The following is a 22,648-nucleotide window of genomic DNA, read 5'->3' as shown; positions in this document are numbered from 1 at the left end:
TTACTCTGGTGGGAGAAAAAAAAAGGCTGGAATATAAAATGATGTGTTAAATTGCACTGGCCACTTTGTTCTCGTGTTGATTTGCTGTGCTGCTTGCAGCGGAGCGTCTTCATGACCAGACAGGTGCAGTTTAACAGCCGTCTCAGGAGCACTATGATTTGTGATTCTATCAGCAGCAGGCTATCTTTCTCCATCTATTGCTCTGACCTGAAGGAGACACAGGGCTGATTGCCAGTGGACATGCTTTACATACAACAGCACCCCCACTCCCACTTTATTCCAACCGCTGCACAGCCCTTAGGAGCAATAAACCTACAAAGAGAGAATGCACATGTGCACATGACATTATCAAACACTCAAGAAAAATACAATGCATTTAGTTATTTTACCTTTAAGAATATTTTGAATAAATTGCATATAGTCAGGTACAGGATTATTGTTAACCTTGGTAAAGATAGTTAAAATCATTATGAAAAATGTCTTTTAATTTAACACTTTAATTGAAGTAAATTTAAACCCTTACCATAAAAAATAATGTGTCACCATTTTTGCCACCCTTTGTCCAACCCCCAACATAACAGCACTGAATCTTCCCCTATAAAGCTTGATATGATTTGAGAAAACACAGACCTGAATCTGTGGCTGTTTCTCAATACACACTCTCTCTACATCCTCCATGGTCCTTTCCCCTTCAGCTCACCCCACAGGTCTTCAATGGGGTTTAGGTCAGCTGACTGGGATGGCCATGTCAAAAGTGTTATTCTGTTCACTGAACCATTTTAGTGTAGCTTTGGACATATGTTTTGGATCATCATCCTACTGGAATATCCAAATATCTAGTTGTAGGTTCTTGGCAGAGGCTGACAGATTTTTCATTTAAAATCTTCTTGTACTTTATGGAATCCAGGATGTCAAGTATCCTAATAAGGTTCCCAGGGCCTTTGGTGGAAAAACAGCCCCAAAATATCACAAATCCTCCAGCATACTTAACAATAAGGATTAAGTTATTTTCTGTATAACTGTCCCTCTTTATAAGCCAAACCCACTCAGAGTGTTTGTCCCAAAAATCTCTATTTTTGTCTCATCTGAATACAGAACCAGGTTTCACTGAAAGCTCCAGCAGTGTTTAGTGACTCCATGCGCTTACGTTTGGCACTTTTATGCAATATTTTAGTTAGAAACCCTGTGATTAGTATGTGGTATGTAAATAACACATTTATTACATGTATTAATATTTTGTATATATACAACAGTTACCTCGGGTCCACTAATCTGATTGGTTGAGCTGCATTCCAAGAGTGCTTATATTTAGTATAATCACACAGGGACATTTCACTGTGTATATCACTCCACTCATCTAAAATTCCCTTTCCTAGTTTGAACCGTTACTATAGTAGCGTTAGCGACATCATCAGTGGACATGGCAAAAGCAAAAATTTTCAGGAATATAACTTTTGACTTAAAATATGAAAGCTCATCAGATTAGGATGAAAAGGAAGAAGGGACATTAGTTTTACCGGAAGCACCATTAACAGGAATGTACAAATCATTGTGAGCTAGCTAGCTTCTTCTGGATCTAGGAGCAAAAATAAACAAAACATTTGTCCATATTGTGTCTGAAATGTCAGTTACCTGATTTTAATTTCTTGTTATAGAATTGTTATATAAAAGCAAGCTGTGATTACCTCTGTCACTCAGCCGAATCACAGCCATGCTGATATTCAGTATAACTGCATGATTGTGAGTGCGATATTATGTATATACAGTATATATACCGTGTATATATACATACATATATATATATATATATATATATATATATATATATATATATATATATATATATATATATATATATATACACACACACACACACACAGTATATATACAGCACGTTTGCCTTGCACCTCTGGGGTTGGGGGCTCGGTTGTGCCTGTGTGCACGGAGCTTGCATGTTCTCCCTGTGCTTCAGGGGTTTCCTCCGGGTACTCCGGTTTCCTCCCCTAGTCCAAGAACATGCCCTGTAGGCTGATTGGCATCTCTAAATTGTCCATAGTGTGTGAATGAGTGTATGAGTGTGTGTGTACGACTGTGTACTGCGATGGGTTGGCACTCAGTCCAGGGTGCTCCCCCTGCCTTGTGCCCCGAGTCCCCTGGGATAGGCTCCAGGCTCCCTGAGACCCTGTGTAGGATAAGCGGTACAAAAAAAAAAACAAAAAAAAACCACACACACACATATATATATATATATATACACACACACACACACACACACACACACACACACACACACACATACATACATACATATATATATATATATATATATATATATATATATATATATATATATACACACACACACACACACACACACACACACACACACACACACACACACACACACACACACATATATATATATATATATATATATATATATATATATATACACACACACACACACACACACACACACACACACACACACACACACACACATATATATATATATATATATATATATATATATATTTCATGTACTGTGTGAATATGGTTAACAAAAAACAACGACATAGCACTGAGTACTATTTTCAGTAGTCTGTTAATAATAGGTGGTGAGTGCTATCAGTGAGACAGAATAATTGCTGTGCTTTACACCACGTGCTACTGTACTAATTAGTACGCTTAAACAGAGTACGCATCATTAGTTAGAGAATGCCGGTTGCCGTACTGTTTAGGACGGTAGTGTGCGGTGTAGTGCGCGGCGGAGGGATACAGAGTTCCAGGCGGCGGTGATGCGTCTCCAGTGTTCAGTGTCGCGGAGTGAAAGAGCGGCTATTTGCGGGCGGAGGCTGAAAGAAATTTAAATCCCCCCTCCGGGTTGCGGTCGACACGCACACCGACAAGATTCTTGCCTTCGTTTTTTTAAATTTCTTTCTTTTCTTTTTTTTTTTTTCTTTTGTTCTGTTTACCAGTTCTCCCGTAGTCAATGTCCGATCGGTAGGGCGTCGGCGCTGAAGTTTCCGAGGGGTTTTTGGCTCTCTCTGTGTGCCTGAAGGGCCATGGCGGCGGCGGCGGCGGCGGCGGCGGTTATGGAGCCGCGGCCGGAGCTGGTGGGGAAGCGGTTCCTGTGCGTGAGCGGAGAGGCGCCGCCGGAGCTCGCGGAGATCGCGCGCTGGCCGTGGCGTGTCGGGGTTATCCGCGCCGTGAGCCACCGCGACACCGACAATCCCGACCTGACGGTAAGAGCCCGCGGTGCGCTTATTATAACGCGTTATAACTCAAACCACACACCAGCTCTCAGGTTTGACATCTCGACCATTTCTTTCTTTTCTTTTTTTTTTTTTTACGACATTTCTATTGGAAACCTTTTCGTACTGGATGCGCTGCTCAACCCGGCGGTTTGGTCGCTGTCCTCGTGTTTGTGTCGGCATTTTAACGCGATTTTACTTCACGTTTCGTTGAAAAGTTGTCATTTTTCGTGAAAAAACCCCAAAACTAACAAACAAACAAACAAAAATACCGGACCAGACAGACAGTATGTACAGGCTGTATGTAGCTGTTAGCAAAGCAGAAACTAGCCAGCTAGGAAAATTTCTAGCAGATTACAGCAAAAAAAAACAGGCAACATGAACGTTAACCAGTTGTTTCTTAGGTTTATGGTAAATATAGACCAACATTTGGTCGCTCATGAGATGTTTTCATTGTAAAAATGACTCGAGAAAAGCTTTAAATGTGTGTTGAAAGGCAGACTGGCTTCAACAAGTCCAGAGAGGCATGTTTACATTGTGTGAGTTTGTATTTATAAACAACCTGCCAACATACAACTCTGGGTTTTATAGTGCTAACAAAATCAGGACAGACCCTGCAGAGTGTTTCTTCCTCTAATGAATAAATCTCATATCTCCTCTGTGCCTGCAGTTGAGCTGATATTAAACATGTTAGATCATATTTTCCCATTTCTCTTATTTATTTTTTTTTAAAGCGGTTGATTTTCAATAAATCAAGGCAGCTGGGATAAATCTTAGTTGTTTTTTTTTTCTCCCCCAAAATGTAGACATGACCAACGCTTGCTTCTTTTGTTCTCGTCTTTTATTCCATGGTTTATCCCATGGCACTTCAGACTGTAGTGAAATATTTAGATTATTGCTCATTCACCAGCACATATAAAGCTTGTGATGTCACTACAGATTTTGTTCACGCCGAGATAGATATGAGGTGTACGGATAAACATTTCTCCCTCTGCTGTGAGATCGAGGAGAGACAGTCTTCTTGACCTTTCAGGTTCCTTCACAGAGAGACTAGAAATGCGGACAGTCAGGAAGAAGTCCTGGGTCGCAGGCGACAGGGTCGGAGCGCTCATCTGGACAGAGATGAATGGAGCGGACCGTGCCATTGTGTACGCTGGTCTGTGTGTACAGTGTGCTGCTAGTTTGTTTTCAGGGATGTGGCCTGAGGTCAACTGCATTCACGCTAATCAGCAGAAACCGGGCACGGGACCGAATTTTCCATGCTGGACAGCCAAATCGGAGAGGTGCAAATGCACATTCTGGCATCCTGTCCTCTTAAACCTGTGGTATGATTAGAACAGGAGTTGGATATCAGGGGAAAAAATACTTTCATATTGAGGTGTTCATAAATGTGCACTGAATACTGGAAATGCTGGACCATCACAGCTTTTCAGCGTAAACTGCAAAAAAGAGACGACTGCAGCACCACTAGAAAATGATTTTCAAACCCTCAACCACTGTGGAGTTATTTTCTATTCACAGTTTTTATGCGTGAGAAAAGGATGCATGAGTAAACATCTCTCAGGAACAAATTTCAAATCATAGCAATTTGAATTCAAGGCATTGCAGTATTTTTGCATATTACTGAGTCTTTCAATTCCATTCGTCAACTTCTTTAAATCCTGAATCATATTTTTAACATTGATCAGTGTACAGTTCACTCAGTGAAACCACATGCACTAATTCTTTATGCGAGTTTAAAAATATAGCTTATAACCACATTATAACTAATGTATAACTGCAGTAATGACTAGAACCATAAGATATAAGTGTCTCTTCAATGCATCTACATTTTAGGCACCGTTCTAAACAAACTTTCAAGCTCAAAAGAGCTAGTAAACTGTATTTGCACATTTCTTTGCGGTTTATTTGGATTAGTTAGCGGACTGCCTTTGCAAATTTTCCATGTGTGCGATCAAACGATCGATATCTTGGAGGAACTAATTCTCTATGCTAATTAAAATCATAAGGTAAATGAAGAGCACAAAGCCTCAGATTGTAAATATCTGTGCTCGGTCCTCGGTCACAGAGGCAGCAACTGCCGGTTAAGTGCTGGAAGTGGGCATGTGATTTGTGGCTTAAGAAAACAGCCTGTAACACGAGCCCATGGCGGTCATTCCTGTCCCTCCCCCACTGCACCACAACATAAAGACTGCTATGTTCAGGACTTCTCCAACATCCATCTGAATCTGGCCTGCAAGTTAGCCTGCAGAGAGTTCGCTCTTTGTTCATTCGGCTAGTGTACACAAGCTATTCCTTTGATACAGAGCTTCACTTTGGCACTTACGTGCTTATAAGGCTTCTGAGCAGAGTGTCTTGTAAATACCGGTGTCTTCAGAAGGTCTCCCGTCTTAATTACGCCTGAATTACATCGAGCTCATGTAAGCCTTCTCTATTATAAAATAGTAACTCGAGATACGAGCGTTATCAGTGGGAGAGATTTACAGCTGACATGCTTGAATGGTCAAACGTTCAGCGGCTCACATAAGCCTTGACCTTAATGCAAATTCTAATCAAGCTGTAGCTTGTGCAATCAAAGGACAGACGAGTAATGAGTCGAGTGATCAGGAAAACAGCGCCAGAAAGATAATCCATTCAGTCAGTCGCTGTCTTAAAACATCTACAGCCTGGTGTTAGAGCAAATTAGTTTAAGATGATGCTTAACTAACATTTTACATTCAGAGACATTCTCAGTGCTTCTGTAAGAAACTGATTGGTGGAGCAATTCCTTATTCGGACTGGATTAGTTTATCAGCAGAACATCTGTAATTATTCCCCAGCAATCAAACTCTTGCAGCCAGACAGCTATAAAATGACCACAGGAAGAGTGAGTTATTAGTGGGTTGAAACTATGTTTCTATGAACCCAGATGTTTGTGTCACGTGGTCATATGATCATGCTCCATTCACAACATGGCATCCAAGCGCTCAAAGAGGCACTGGAGAAGAGAAGAGACGCTGGCTCTTATTTCAGTTTGGAGCGAACCAAAGATCCAGCACCAGTTTGAAAACACAATTAATAATCACAAAGTAGCAAGAAGCATCCATTTTGCGTTTCACGATTCAGAGTGTTTAATATCTGGGGGAGGGTCTCTGATACACGCTATGAGACTAAACACAGCAATTAGCAGCAGTCAAACATGGTGACACGAGGCGACATCTGCATAAAAAAATCAAGGACACGTGTATCCGGATGAGAATAAAATAATCAGACGACTACTGAGTTTGGTGAAAAACAGAAGGCAATTCGGCCTGTAATTTTCTCAGAGGAGGAAGGAGAAAAACACAGACATTGGTGATCCGGACGGAAATAAAATCACAGAGGAGCACCTGTAAAATAGGAAATTACCCCACAACCTCATGTAAATTTAATCCCATCCAGATAGGGCTTAATATGCAAATTAATATTAATTAATATCTGAGCATATGACAGTGTAGATAAAGAGATTGAAATCCTAGTTTACAGCTAGATTTATAGCTAGTGGTTGGCGGTATGATGGCTGATTCAGTGTTCTGGTTGAAATTCTTGTAAAATAGATGCCTTATAGGAATGTTATACTGGTAAGAAGCCGTGAGAAAAAACAACATATTACACAAAATCCACTCAGAAAGTGATGTAAAAGAGGAAAAGGCAGAACGAGAGAGAACATGATTTCCTAACGCTGTATCCACTCTCGTTACATGTAACAGTGAGCACAGCACAACGTCAATCTGAAAATCACTTGTGCTGTCTCTCTTTCAGTGACTTTTCACTCGTCAGTAATCGAATTCATGTGTTCCAGAAACCAAAATATTGTCAAAATCTATTTGTATTAATGGGAAAAGCTCATGTGTAGTCTCTGCTCTGTAGCTACACTTAAAAGACTGCTGGTAATATTGTTAGCTTAAATAATCACTTTTAACATTGGTTATTAGAACATACACATCAACTAACATGTATGCGTCTGTATTTTTATAAGGATATTATTATAAACAGTGATGCTCAGATTCATTCAGAAATGCGCAGTGTTGGAGCAGCTTCGCTTCACTCTCTCCTGATTAAATAACGGAAGTGTTTCACTCACGAACAGCATGTGTGGAGGAAGTGTTGGCGCCCAGCAAAAACAACACAAAACATCATATTTACTTCTACTTACAAAAATAAAACCGTTTAATTATTTTTATAACCACTGAACAAAGCAGTATTGATGAAATGATAAAGTAGTATTGATCGAGTGTTGGAGTGTTTCGTTAAAAAATCCTAAATGATATTTCCTACTTCATATTTATTTGCATATTACCAAGAAATTGGATTTAAAGGATAGTACAAATGTGTAGTGTAGCTTTGCTTTACTTATACCAAAATATCAGACCGTAAATATGGAGCTTTATAGACATTATACTGTGATTTATACTGCTATCATAATAATCTTAAAATATACAGTGATATAATTTTATGGCTGTATCATGTTCTAGCTATTAGGCATGGCAGGAGAACATGGGGTGTTTTAATAATTTATAGATATTCACAAATTATAAAAGTAACAGTGTAGAGAAGTTTTTGTTTGTAGCTTTTGCGACAGTAAGTCACATTATATAAATTGTAAATGATTTATTAGTTTAATGGTTTAACTAGTTTAATTAACGGTTTAATTAGTTTATTGATTTATTAGTTTAGTTGTTCAAGGGTGCTTTAAATCAGGCATTAAGAGCATTAAGAAGCAAAAACCTTATAATAGATAATATTACATCAAGAATCTCTGCCTAATTATGTTTGTTTTTCTGTGTATCTGTACGAGTGAGAGAAAGGGAGAATATAAACACGTCCTTCAGAATCGTTCCTGCATCGTGAAGAGCGTGACACGCTCAGCGGTTCGAGCCCCATTTCTCCTGTTAGTGCTCAGTGCTGAATGTCAGGATGTCGTCTTCCCCTGGACCGAGGTCTTGTTTTTGCAGTGTGGCTGTCATCCTCAGCTCTTTGCCTGCTGTATGTGTCAACACTATGACTCTGACAGGCCGCTTTTTCCCAGAATTTGACCTGGCTGACCTAGAGTGACCCGCTTCCTGCAGCAGGCCTCTCTCCTGGAAACACCCCGTTTCAGCTGGCTTCTCGCCGGGAACACGGACCTGGAGGGAGGAATTCTGCAGTCAGAGCCGAGAACAATAGCGCAGTCATGTTTGTTCTAGCCAAGTTATTTTCCAGCGGCTTGCTGCACTGGCAGACTGTAGGCTCTAGCTTTTCCAGTTTTACTCAACTTAAAATGCGTCAGAGGATCAGCATAGCCTTTCACCCACTTTTGTTTAATTAAGATAATCAGCTCTTATTCTGTCACTAAAACTCACCAGATTATGCAAATTGGAAGAGGTGAACTGTGGTCTGTCAGTGAGTGAACATGTTTTGTAGTCACGAAGGAAGATCTCCCATTAGGTGCAGCGTGTGCCAGTGGAGAAGGCTTTCATTAAGCACAGGTCTTTCTCCAATGACTGCGTCCCATAGCAACAGCAGCTGAGCCGTATGAATGATGAAGCCGCCGTGTCAAACAGACGTGCGCTTAACCCTCGGAGTGCTGTGATGAAGACGGCAGACTTGTTCGCTGCCACGCTGACACCATCTGTCTTCATACTGCTTCACTTACGCTAACACTGGTTTAAAATGCTGCTTTCACTTGGTTATTTTTTGTTGCAGAAGGACTTAGCGTGTAACAGACATAAACTTTCTCCAGCTCAGTAGATCCAGTAATAAATAAAACAGTAATAGTACGTACAGTAATAAATTAGGGTTAAATGTTGTAGGTTGCATATATTGACCTGTATTGTCTACTCAATACAGTAAAGTTTGTGGTTAACTTTGGTTAACGTGAAGCATTTGAAGGATAAGCTGCTATGTGTAAGCGTAGTTCAGAATATTACCTGTTAACAATTCAATCCCAATGTCTCTAGTTAAAATGCAGTGAAGGCTAACAAGTGCTTCCTCTGAGAAACGTGAAGCCAGCCATCTTTTCGCATCTCTGCTCATGCTGCGTCACATGGCAGCGTGAGACACTCGAGAGGAAAGTGCTATCCGCCCTCTTCTGCATACATGAGCTCACAGACACCCATGATTGGCCAGTGTCGCTGTGATTGACAGGAGAGTGAGAGTGAGAGTATGCCACCCCTTTCACCCAGAGGCCAGTGTTGCTTCCTTGGCTCCAGATGACAGTGACATCGACGGAAAGATAGAATGAACTCTGTTCTGTTGTGTCACTTGAGAACCTATAGATTTTTTCATGTATTTACAGCCCAAACTGTCGGACAGTTGAGCTAGTACTGCTTAGTACTACTTAATACTGCTGTTCACTATTGCGTAACTTACGTTACAATATTGCGTAACTCACGTTACAACTAAGTAAGAATTATGTATATTATGTATAAACCAAAATGTGTTCAGCATACTCTATTCTGTGCAAGCAGTTCCCACAGCGAACAAATTCATACTTACATCTGTCATCTAAATAATGACGTCCACAATTACTGCAATCCATTGTACTTGGAGCTCGGAAATTGTCGGAAAATCGATTTCCCCGAGTTCTGATCTAGAAGTGTTCCACTGTCTCCACTCAGAAGACCATGGATGCCAAGTGCAAGGTCATATTTGTATGGGTACTCTCTGAATTTGACATATAAAGAAGATCTACATGAATTATTTCTTAATAAGTGATTAGAAACAACATCCAAGATAGGTCAACCATCTGTCAAACATCTTTGCTAATCATGTTAGTAAAATGGGGCAGAAATCAACAAGATTATGTCACAATTTTACATTACAGGATGCAAATGATGCAAAAGGAAACCAGTTTACTGTGACTGTTGACTGTGACTCACCATTTTATTTTGACTTCAGGTGTGTTTATGTAATTGGAATTCTGAGTTGAATGACTGTCTCATTGCACTTGTCAGAGATCTGGTTTTTCCGAGTTCAGAGCACAATGGATTGCAGCAGAACTCCTCACTACGTGTGCGGAACTCACCTCTGAATTCAGCTCATGGTGAATATATTTAGCTTATATTATAAGCCTAAGTTATGGATGTCATCATTTAGGTTGATATCAAACCATCTAAAACAAACAGTCGTTTTGTGAAGCAGTAAAGATGGAGGAGATTTATCAGAGCCTTGCTGGTTGACCCCACTGTCTGAGCTGCCATGTTAATGTAACGTGATGCAACATGATAGCAGGAACATCTGTTATACTTAGCAACAGAGTGAAGATCCACACACCGTACTCTGAGTGACTTGAAGGTTGCCAGTCAGCTGAGTATTGCGATCCATGAATCGAATTTATTATTATAATACTATATAATATTATATAGATTATATAATACATACTCTCTATTTATGTCACTCTCTGTGTGTTTTAATGGTTCTTTCCATTCTAACATCACTTTGTACAGTTCCTCTGTTTTTTGGCGGCTCAGCCTAAGACAGCAAATGATGAGCCACGAAACACAAACACCGTTAGTCATTGCTCTCTGGAGGTGGACTGGACATCTGAGCCAGTGCAGACCTCCAGCCCCATCTCTTTGTACTGATCCAGCTCTGCTTTTGTTGAACACAGCCCTAAGCGAAACCAGATGGTTTTCGTTTGGACTGTACTGTATATTCGTTTTCAGCGCATACTTTCACAAATCAAATAAATGGACTGTTACCCCGAGGGCTTCGCTCAAAAGCAGTTTGGCAGAGGCTCAAAATGACTCCTGCGCCCTTTCCTCTCGGAGGTGGCAGCGTCGGTATTCGGCGAGCCTGTCGGAATGTGCCCTTAATTAAATTTGCTCCCAAAACAAGTTAACTCTTGTTACCTTGTGAAGGTAGCAGGGCAACAGGCAGAGCAGAGCAGAGCTCCAGCCTGGATTAAAGTCCTATCTCAGCGTCCTGTATGAAGCGTCACGCTCTCATTGCCCAATTATGTGGGTGGTAACGCTGCATAAATAGTGGCAGGAAATAGAAAGGGAGGCTGTAGTAATCTCGCCGAGCCCCATGTGATACATTTTATTGGCGTTGTCTACATGTATCACGATGAGCTGTCTTCATTTTTCGCACAAGCATCTGCTGAGTTTAGGCGGGAATGCGTGAGAAGCACATCTGGGAAACAAATGAGAGAGAGAGAGAGAGAGAGAGAGCTTGTTTTGTCTCTTTGTCACATTGTCATGGCTGCGTGGCTGTTTAGCAGGATCTCAGAAGGGCTGTCGAGTGCCTCTGTTTAATTCCTTTTGCTGTGCCCGAGGCTAAGAAAGCAACACCAGCGAGCGTGTGACTGAGCCATGGCTGTGCGACACACCTTGAAAGAGAGGCCCAGTGGGAGGCATGTACACGACTGGGAGCTGAAACAGCCTCCACACACACACACACACCCACACACACACACACACACGGTCATGTCTGTATTCTATTCCAGCATGTGAGCTATGTGATGTAGCTGCTGAATTTTGGACCGAGAGAAGACCTCCAGGGAAATTTGAATGCAATTATTCCAAACAGTGGATTGTCTAGGAACGATCTGGGTCTGTTTACCACATCACTGATCTGTCAATAGGACTCTCAAGAAATCTGTATTGAGCTAATGTTAAGAGTGAGATCTGTATTTTCCTTCTTAAAGAAATATTACTGCTAAATAATGTTTTTGTATCGAGATTCATGATAGGTACATTTCTTACAGTTTCCTGTGCTCTGATTGGCTGCGTTTGTGAAACGAGCTTATTCGAACACATGACTTCACTCTTTTGAAGTCCTCGGGGCTTATCTCGCCTAAGGGAGAGTGAATCTATAACACAAGGGCAAGGTTCTGGTGTGAAACACCAGTCTTTGTTTGCCGTTCTATGGGCGCCATTGATTGGTTCCATACAGTGGAAACTTGACCTTCTGCAGATGTTTGAGGTTCTGCCAAGGCGCAGCGTGATCTGCCCACCAGACAGCTTTTTCCTTGTTATGTCGACACACGGATAAAAAAAAAAACCCCTAACCATTGACGTATTCAAATGAGCAGACCGTTAGAGCTGGTTGGAAGAGAAGTGTGAAATGAGCATGGCTGATAGAGGGAATAGACCGCGCTCGCCGAGATTCTCATGCAAATGTTTTTTTTTTCAGCAGAGCACCGAAATGATTTTGAGAGCAAGCATTGCAGTGCACTGCGATTTATGCCTGAAGGAAATGTGTTTGGTGGAGAGGTTTCTTCATTAAACGAACCGCCTCCCAGCGGGCTTCCCAAGGGGTATGAAAATGCTTCAGGTCTCGGTGGAAAAGGCCCAGAAAACAAATGGACTCCAATGAATCACAAATGTGCTTTTTGTTAAAGAAAAACACCAGGATAAAGCAGGCTCATGAATGTCAGCGGTATTTCTGTACACCTAGACAATAAATATAGTATTGTTTTAAAGACTGAACGCACTGTTGGATATTGGTGGCAATGATTTTATGCAGTCCAAAAATTTATGACATTTTCATAAGTATGTAATTAATATTGTATGAATGTGGTAATAACAACGAAACAGAGCTTGTGCAGATTTCTAAAATTCTTGTATAGCAACACAGGCTAGTGATTTATCTTGTGCTGGTTAGCGGTGTCACGGATTGAAATTTCCCCAGTATCACGTGAAACAGTGAAATTTAAAAGAAAGTCTATTACAAAATCTTTGTCTCTTTGCACATTCTTGTAAATGTAACAGAAACCAAAAGGAAATGAAAAGATGAACTCTAATAGTTCTCCATTCTGCAGGATAAGATTTCAGTAGAATTAATATTTTTACTGGTCATTTTTTATAAAAAGTAAAATTCACCGTGTAAAAATTATGACATGACAGATTCAGACGGGTCTAAAATCCCAGAGATACTCGGGTAATAATTGCACTACTCCACCCCTCCATGTAAAACTAATCCGGTCTGAATAGGACTTTGGAAAGCTATTTTTGAGAAGGACATTTCCATAAAATCTCTTTCATTGGGCCTCAAGCTGGATACAAACAAATGTAATTCTGACCGTTCATATGAGCGTGTGCATGAGAAGTTTGGTATACTTGAAAAATCCATCAATTTGGAATAATGTTCATATCCTTCTCCTGCTCCTGAGTGTGTGTAAATTTTTACACGTAAGAAGACGAACTAATGTAAACCTCGACTTGTTCGACTTCAAATCGTATAATTTGCACGCATTACTGCACTTTTATGTCTGGAATATACTGTCGAGTTTAAATTGCTTATTTTTATTACATTTACAGCGTATAGCAGATGTCCTTATCTAGAGCGACTTACAGAAGTGCTTTGAGTCTCCATCAAAAACACATCCTCATGCCAGTTCACTAGGTCAGAGACTCATCGAGACCATCGAGAACATTTTGTGAAACCAGCATTTTATATTATTGGCATTAATTAAAGAATATTAAAAAAAAAATGGCACTGTATAAAGTCTGTCTGTGCAGAGCCGTAAGCTCTAAACAAAAGCTTCAGCTCATTTATTATTATTAATATTATACATTATTATTTTTATTGCCATAAAAGTGAGTCAAAATAACGGCCACTTCTGCCTTTCAGCCTTTACCCCAATCGTTCATGTCGTGCTCCCAGCCCTCTTTGTGCTTGACCTTTTATGGACTTTTGTGGGTGTCACTAAATGCAAGTAAGCTGAGGAATGCACTTTGCACGTGATGCGTGATCAACATACGCACACAAGTATAAAGAAAATCAGCCTTTCCAAAACTTTTGAAAATTCGGTGGAAAAATTTTCAGTTTGCTTTGGCTTGCGCAAATATTTACACACAACTTTTACACACAACTTTAAAAGATTGATAAATGAGGCCCACTGTCAGTATTTATCACGTTGTCATTATAAGATGAACTAGAGGGTGGCTGTAAGGAAAGAAAAAAAGAAAAAGATTTTAATCAGTATTTTGAAAAAGTCAGCAGTGGGGCAACTCTCTGATCGTACACCCTGACTAACCATGACACCGTAACAGCTCCAGTTCTTGTTAATTTCATACTTTAGGAAGATTAATTAAATAGCTTAAACAATAAATACAATCATCAATGATTTATAGCCTCGGCACTTCGTTTACGGTCAGTTTCCTGCCTCATGTTCTCTACATTCTCCATTCTTTACTATTAATGACATGTCTTTTATGTATGAAGACATAATGTACGAACGAGGAAAAGTCCAATCCCGGGATGTAGTGAGAGTGAAAGAGCGAGAGAGTTGTTGGAATCTCTGACTAGGATTCAAACTCACAACCTTCCTGTTCATTAGAGTGAATAAGTATATATTATAAGTACTGTACTGTACTGTATATGTACTAGAATAAGTACTGCGTAAGAGTACAAGCATAAGAGTACAAGAGTAATAGTAACACACACTATCTGCCAGCCGATTAAATGATACGCAAGACCAACATTCTCCTTGGTTTCATCCCGTTTTTTTCCCGAGCAAAATAAACAAATAAAAAAACGGTTTGCTTTTGCTGTGTGGACTTTGTTCACAAGCAGAAAGTAGATAATCAAACAGACTTGGTTATGACATGCCATTCGGAGGCCAGGCAGCCGAGCCAGAGAAACTGGTGCAGGATGTTGTGAATTTTATGTGAATGGAGGTCCCTGAAGGGCAGCTTAATGGGATGGGAGCAGACATGGCTGCCCTGTAGAGGGATTTGGGAATGAACAGTGTACTCTCTGTTTTCGCTTCTACTTTCACCCCAGCCAGGCTGCCAGACCAGGAAAAGGCCACGACTTCTCTCTGTGTGTGTGTGTGCGTGTAGGGCAAAGTGTCTGGATGCATTCAGATACTGCTGGAATTTTCTTTCCTGCAGGTGGTGGTTGGCGGTTGTTCTCTGTGTCAAGCAGAAAAAGAATTCTGTGAAAATATGGAATAAAAAATGGGCCCCATTGTTCTGGAGCGAACACAGCATGTCTTGTTCGCTTCTCCATTGTTGGTATTTCTCAAGCTGAAGCCTTCAAGGAATCAGAGTATATGGACCTAGAAAGCCAGGCCCTAAAAAAAAGTATGAGAGAGTATGAATTAAAGCATGAATCCTGACCAAATACAGGCCACGATTTAACTATAGAAATGGGCAGATATAAAAATGTTGGCTGCCCACAGAGAAAACAGCGAGCAGCCACTGTATGAGTGGTGAGGCTGAGAGTTAAGAAATACGGAGATACACTTTCTCCCTCACTGTGGAAAAACTCATGCAAAACATGAGGAAAATATTGCTTTTTTTTTTTTTTTTGCATAAAATGGCAGAGATGGCTTGTTACAACCCAAGGAACAGTAGAAGACAACTGATATCTAGTATACGAAACAAAATTAGGACACCTGGAAACGGCTTGAGTGCTGTGGTTTGTTTTCGCACGTTGACGTATTTCCTTTTGAAACAGGACGTTAGGGAGGGAGCACGCCGAATGACTTGGCTGATTTCCACAACACCCAATAGTTTTTGAGATGTGCCAAATCTCTCACAGAATCTAAACAAACTCAACAGTAGCTTAGCAAACTGGCTAAATAATTGCAACTTTGTCATGTTCGGTATCCAAGAGCAGAGGTTTCCAACCACCAGACCTTGGGTTGTACATCGCTGTTGGTCAGTACAGAGCTGCAACAGTTCTTCTCTTCCAAAGTGGTATGCTTAATGCATCAGGAAAGACCATTTTAAGTAGTGATCACACTTGATTTTCACTCGATGGAGCGAAGTCTGGTGATTATCCTGGTCCTGGTGTGACGTGTTTCTGGAGTGAAAGATGTTCCATGAGGTTGTGTGACAGCTAGCCTTACCAATCTAGCTAGTTTGTTGTTAGCGTTGTTAGTTCCTCCATGTTGAGTCTTCCAGAAAGACATGACCCCAGTTCTATGCTCTTGTGTTTATTGGCTCATGCTTCCAGATGTGTAGGGTTGAAGTAAATGTAGATGAACTCGATAAAAATCAGAGTACCGAGCAGCAAATCCCTGTTCATGTAGCACATCCTCTTCCATTCTACCGAACATGCTTTTTCACCAGGCGAATCTGATTTGCGTCGCACCCACGTTAATCGATGTGGCATTTTACAACAAACCTGGTGGTATGGTTGATGCGCACACCAAGTATGATTTTACGCTCAAGTTTTATCTGTGCTGCACGTGGAGTCTAGCTAGAAACAATATGGAATACGGTACTCCTGCTGTGTTACGCAGTGCGTGACCAACATCTAAACAGTACATGAGCTACAACCTGTAGGCGTATAATAGCAGCTTCATGACCATTCTAACTGACTCACAGTGTAAGATCTTGTTAAATGAACAGACTTTGTCATCATATACAGTGGTAAAAGATGTTTATAATAATCGAAGGGGCCAGTACAGCACATTATATTCACTATTATATTATTATATGCTATTATAGTTAGTGCAGGAAGGCACAGAAATGAATTCTCCTCTCCCTGTATACTTGATGTGGCTGGAGTAAATTGAAAAGCATTGTGGAGTGGTAAAACGGACATTAGGCTTCTCATGTGGGAGAAGGAAAATAGGACTTCCTTTGAACATGACGCAGTGAATTATAGAGAAACAGACAACTTCCGAACAGCTCCATTCAAGCCGAGATCAAGATTTTGGAAGGGGAATGAGCGCAAAACACAAGCGATGGTTTGGAAAGTGAATTTCGTGCAAGAAGCCGCATGAACTACATGAACGAATGTTTGCTGCTAATGATCTGCTTTTGTAAAATGATATGCTCAGTTTGTTAATGAGTGGGCGGGACAGATCTGTTCTCTAGTGCATCTGATTGGATGCCAAAATTGGACGAGCGAAAATCATTTGTTTTCCCAAAAATGATCAACTGTAATGCATATATACACACACACACACACACACACACACACACACACACACACACATATATATATATATATAATATAAATACATTTTTACAAATCATGCCAAGATACTTGTACAGAAAGCTTAAAAACATCAATGTTTATTTCATTTGCACTTTAATGTTTATTTTCTCAGCGTTCTGTAGTTTATATTGTTTATATCGTGATGCCAACATCTTTAGTTTTGTCGTAGCATGTATGCTTTTTGAGCCCTTGATACAGTGATGAGTTTTTTTTTTTTTAAAGTTATTTTTAATGTTTATGGTTTAATCAGTCATTCCAGTACTGCACACACTGAGTTAAACACTGCTTTAATGGTAGTAAGAAATCCGTACGGCGATGTACGCTGTCATTGTGGTTTCAGTGCCATGTTTAACGCAGCGGCAATAAAGATAAAAATAACTACTGTCAAAACGACTATATCTGAAATTAAGCTGGAAGACAAAACAAATGCGTCCGTTTCCCGCAGTGTTAGTTTGGTACTATGGATGATGTAATATTTTGGGCTTTCTGAAATCCTCATCCTTATGACAACATCTATAAAGATTCTCATCACATCTTCCAAAGAGGAATTATAACCGCTCACCAAATGGTTCAATTTGTTCTTTCCCTAAAGCTTCTAAACGTCCTTTTTGAAATTAAATGTAGGTCTTGGCTTTAGCTGTCTCTCCCCTCCCAGATGAAGATTGAGAGATTTCCATGGCTGTTAGTGCACAGGCGGCTGTGAGGAAGGGGTAAAAAAAAAAAAAAAACAGGAGGATGATATTTTTGTAGGCTTGCTCTGACATCTAGCCAGAGGAGCTCATCTGGAACTTTTGTTTGCTTTTGCAATCCCCAGTCCTCGTCCGGCTGTTCCCCCGAGGTCCTGAAACCGGGGGCCTGCTCCGAGTGTGAGCCAAGCGTGGGCGACCCGCTGAAAAAGCCCGCTGTTCCACAACACCGGGAGTGTAGAGCAGGATAAACTAGAATCCGTGAGAATGAGATCGCAGACTCTACTATACGATTGCGGTCATATCCGACTTACGTACTGAAGGAGAAGAGGTTCAAGTGGGGGTTGCTTTCCTGTAGATGTGTAGGACTGGGGGTAATTTAGAGCGTCTGTGCTCACATATAGAGGCAAGAGGCCTCCTCGGTCTCGAAATGGCCGTAGATCAGGGCTCCCAGGGGCTTCCTGCTCCCACTCCCTCTCTTCCCACCTTTTATACCGCTCTCTTGACCTCTGTATGAAAGATGTTTTCCTCTCCCTTACTTTCCTTCTCAACTGTTTTTATGACTCCTTTCTGTCTCACACTTTTCCTTTTTTTCTTTGTTAGTTAGCTTCCGGGAAGTATATGGTAAATATTTTGGATTTAAGTTTCTAGTAGTCATATGTGTATCTTTTATGACCAGATGTTGTTCGTGAAAGCCACATGTGCTGCTATTTCGTATCACTGTCTCAGTCTCAGCATTTGATTTTGCTATTCACACTGGAAATCTATCCCACTGCCAGCTCTGTGGAAACACCCCACTTTCCCGCATTCACGTCCTCATGGAATGCGACACAGCGATAATGGAATGTTGGATTTTTGTGAGCTGTGCTTGTTGGCTCTGCTTTGCTGGAAAATCCCATCACCGTGCATTAAGCCATGCCTGAGAGGAACGCAGTGACAGCAGGCAGCTTAATACCAGGCTGAGCCTGGACTTCTGCCCGTCTGCGCTACACAGTCGAGATGGAGAGGAGCGTAGTGGCATTGTGTATGCCACAGAACTGAAAGAATCCTCAGAGAGAGAAAAAAAGAGAAGACAATGTGTTTGTGAAGAAATGGTAATGAGAAGTGAAGTGCTCTTTTCCTCTTTTCCTTTCAGGTCATTATTCGCTCCACTCAGACACATTGTTTATAGATTCGCATTGTCCAAGACATCATTTTGTTGATGCACAATCCTCTCTTGACAAAAATAACATGCCACGCCAGCACTATAATCACACCAGAGATTTGTATAATTCATCGGGTTAAGGCACTGGGTGTCCATGGGGATGAAATTGGTTGTTAATCACGTGGGTTTGGTTTATTTTAGTGGAAATGTGGAAATAAATTTTCCATTGGCCGCTTTAGTTGTTTGTGTTTGGTGCTTTTGGCTGGACATCCTTTGCCCAGATGTCTGTCCCCTATAAGCCAAGCCACTGTGTTCCTGTCTTGGCAAGGCAATGTGTATATCTCCAAAATTTTGAAATGGCTCAGCTTGTGTTTGCCTGTTTATTGAGTAACACGTCTGTGAGCAATTCACAAAGATTTAACGACTGTCTTAAATGAAATCCAGCAGCCGCTTGCAGTAGTTTATCATAGCTTATTTTGAATGTAAAGTCACTATGTTTGAGTTTACAAACTACTGAAAATGTAACAGTTGACATCAATGTAGGATTATGTTATTACGTGAAAATGTACAACTACCCAAAGTATAACGACTATAAATGCATTTCTTTTGAGGAGGAGGAGGATTTCTTTATGTGGGAAGTTTTTCTTGCGTGGTCTATCCTGACTGGACGTGGCTATTTTATATGAGTCATGGCCATAGCGATCTTTGGTTAGTGCAAAATATCATTGAAACTGAGATACAGGCACGGTAGCATACATTAAAAAATAATTTAAACAGTTTGCCATTAATGTAATATTATCCTGATGTTCAGCGTATTCAAATGTAGATCAAGTCTGCAGCCATTAGTTATTTTTTATTGCTATGGTTTGCTACTAAAATGTTAATTTGTCGCAGAGCTGAAGCGGCAGAACGGTACAAGAGAAAGATCATTTGAGTCAGCTCTTTATTGTAAAGCACAATCCATTTGGATTTTGGTCAATGAGCTACTTGCACAAACACTTCGGCATTATAGCGAAAACAGCACTTCTGCTTCCAGCTCATCCACTATAATAGCGATGACGCTGTTGTATATGTTTCATCGTACATAAATATGAAGGTAAGAAAATACCTTTTAATAGAAACGAATACTCAAGCTAACTTTAGAACAGAAGTATGACTTTATTGTAAGAATGAAAAAAAATCTTAACCAAACCTTAGATGTTACTGTCTCGCTGTGCTGCCTGTTGTAAACAGCGCAACCAAAGATGCAAGATTCACGCTATTTCAAAAACGGAAGTTACGTCATTGCTCTGAGTGCAAGTAGCCCATTATGTACTGTTAAAATATAACTCGAGAAAAAGACCTGACTTGAAGTGAATATATTACAGTGAGAACGACGGTCGCTAGCCGCTTCCCTGCGTCTTGATCATCAATACTTCCTGTTTAGGTCAGATCATCTTATTGATTTGCTGCAGATTGAAAAACGTCAACGTTTGATAGAAGGTTGTTGTATACCCTAATAGTTCTGTACCCTACGTGTTTGTGGTGCGATTGAAATTCTACACCGTGCTAGTTTTTTTATCTTTTAATATAACTGTTTTTAGATAAACCCAATAGACAAATGAACAGGAGAAAAATGAGTAGAATCTCACATAATATGTACAAAAGAGAACATAAAGAGGGGAAAAAAGGCCCCCTTCCACAACCTGAACTGTCTCTCCCGCCCCAAATACACACCGGATACATGATTTAAACACCCTTAACAAATACACCATGCTAGGTTTAAGTGAACTGCTCTCAATGAATGGTTAAAGATCAACATTAAATGCAGCTGGTGAATAGAATGCAGCTCTATATGCAGGCAGAGAATATTAGCAGACAGTACAGTTAGAGACGTTGCTTTAAAATGATTATCCACCCATAAATAATGTTTGCATGACAATCAGGTCTTATGTAACTCTCAGTAGTTGTATTGTGATGTTGCGTAAAGCTCTGTAAAGCTCTGCAGCTTGTGGGTTTTCATGTTCTCCAAACGCTGACCGTTGTAGAAATTGCTCAGCCTGCCAGAAGATAAATATAGTCAATGATTAACAGTATATCCACACCTCTAAGCGCACTGCGTAAGATAATGAGAAATGCTGCATGTGCTGTGTAACACTTCATACACGAAAGGGACCTCATTTGAGCCACATAACTGAAACACATATATTTCTAAAGGTATTTTAGTTCATTATATTGTTACCCATAGCGCACTGGAAATACAGCCAATGCACATGGCTTCTTCACTAAAATATCACAATGCAGAGTGATTGGTTTTCGGATGGATACTGGAGCATAGCGGTGTGCAATATAACACAAATATATTGCGATGTTTGAAAACATTCCTATGATACGTGAAATGTACCGTGATATCTAGGCTAGCTAATAAACTGTGAGCGAAACAGTAGTGCTGCATATAGAAATAAACCATTAAAGAAATGAGTTTGATTATATTGTCATTTAATGTCTAGAAAAATAAATTGATACTAAACAAGAGGCGGACAAAATTAGTAAACTTTTCAACATTTTACAATTTTAAAGTTTCAAAATAGTGGTAAAATTTATGAGTGCTTCCAGGTTGTATATTTTTTATGTTAAAAAGTTGAAAAATCTTGAAAGTTGTAAAGTGTATATAATTGTGATATAATTTATCAGAATATCAATATTATATGGTCACATATAATACCTAATGTAGTGGCTAATATTTTGAATACTTTTATTCCTTTGTTTGTGAATGCTTTTATTTCTGTTGTTTAGTTCACCTGGTAATTTATAACATTTAAGTTGTTTTGTAATTGGTTACGATGTTGAGCGTTTGGATAATTCTGTACTGAATACACCACTAACAAGTACCTGCTGACTTGAGCAGCTGTTAAACAATATTTTTTAAATCTATATCCAAAGTTGTTATGTACAAAGTGTTGTCTGAATTCAGTCTGGTGTCGTCTTCACTGTTTCCTGCATTGTATATGTCTAGATATTTTTTTTTCAGTACTAGTTGAAACACATTGAGCAGTTTGCAACCAGGTAAAAACCCAGCTCTGAGCAGTAAGAAAGCAATAACAGCTGAAATTCATTGGCTTGATTTTCTCAGCCAGTCTCTCTCTCAGGTTGTTGAGAAATCTAGTGGCTTCTCAACAGGAAACATGGCCGATGCCAGTAATGATTGTGAAAAATAGAGAGCCGTTTTCCATGATGTCAGCCCCATGGCCCTGGCGTGAACTGGAATAGTTTGTAAGGGTGTGCGCGTGCGTGCGTGCGTGTGTGGGTCCGTTGCCTCAGAAGTCAAATTTCCTGTTTTGAGATTCACCTGGCGAGCACACGTGCAGATAAACGCCTCGCGGCTTGTAATCCAAACAACAATGGAAAGGACGGAGGTTGTAGAGATGGTCGTCCCCGTGTCCACAACATCCACTGTTTCCCTGGACAGCCTCTACATTGTGGAAAAAAAGAGAGGAGAAAAAAGGAAGTGGGTGAGCGAGCAGGGTGAGATTGATGCGATAGCAGCAGGAATTCACATTTCTCAGCACAGCTGAAAGACATTAAGTCCGCCGTGAAGCGTAGCCGCGGCTCTGGGGAGAGGAAACGGCGCAGGACGGCACTCCCTCTCAAACCTCAACCAGAGGTCACCCAGTGTGGGCTCA

The 22,648-nt window shown here is 40.4% G+C and overlaps 1 protein-coding gene across 6 annotated transcripts in view; it reads left to right on the top strand.

Moving 5' to 3' along the window:
* The first annotated feature begins 2,823 nt into the window (after positions 1 to 2,823).
* Positions 2,824 to 22,648, top strand: part of jmjd1cb (jumonji domain containing 1Cb) — a 119,201-nt gene continuing 99,376 nt past the window's right edge. For 5 of the 6 annotated variants that reach the window (XM_026915092.3, XM_026915091.3, XM_026915089.3 and 2 more), the window contains exon 1: positions 2,828 to 3,245. In XM_026915092.3, coding sequence (XP_026770893.3) covers positions 3,066 to 3,245 — 180 coding nt within the window. In that variant the 5' untranslated portion in view covers positions 2,828 to 3,065. Of the gene's footprint in view, positions 3,246 to 22,648 lie in introns of all 6 variants that reach the window. The other variant, XM_053238696.1, reaches the window with a different exon arrangement.

Source organism: Pangasianodon hypophthalmus, chromosome 12, assembly GCF_027358585.1.
Source record: "Pangasianodon hypophthalmus isolate fPanHyp1 chromosome 12, fPanHyp1.pri, whole genome shotgun sequence".
In the NCBI taxonomy this organism is placed as follows: domain Eukaryota; kingdom Metazoa; phylum Chordata; class Actinopteri; order Siluriformes; family Pangasiidae; genus Pangasianodon; species Pangasianodon hypophthalmus.
The sequence above is the reverse complement of the archived record's forward strand: the minus strand, read 5'-3'. Positions and strand labels throughout refer to the sequence as shown.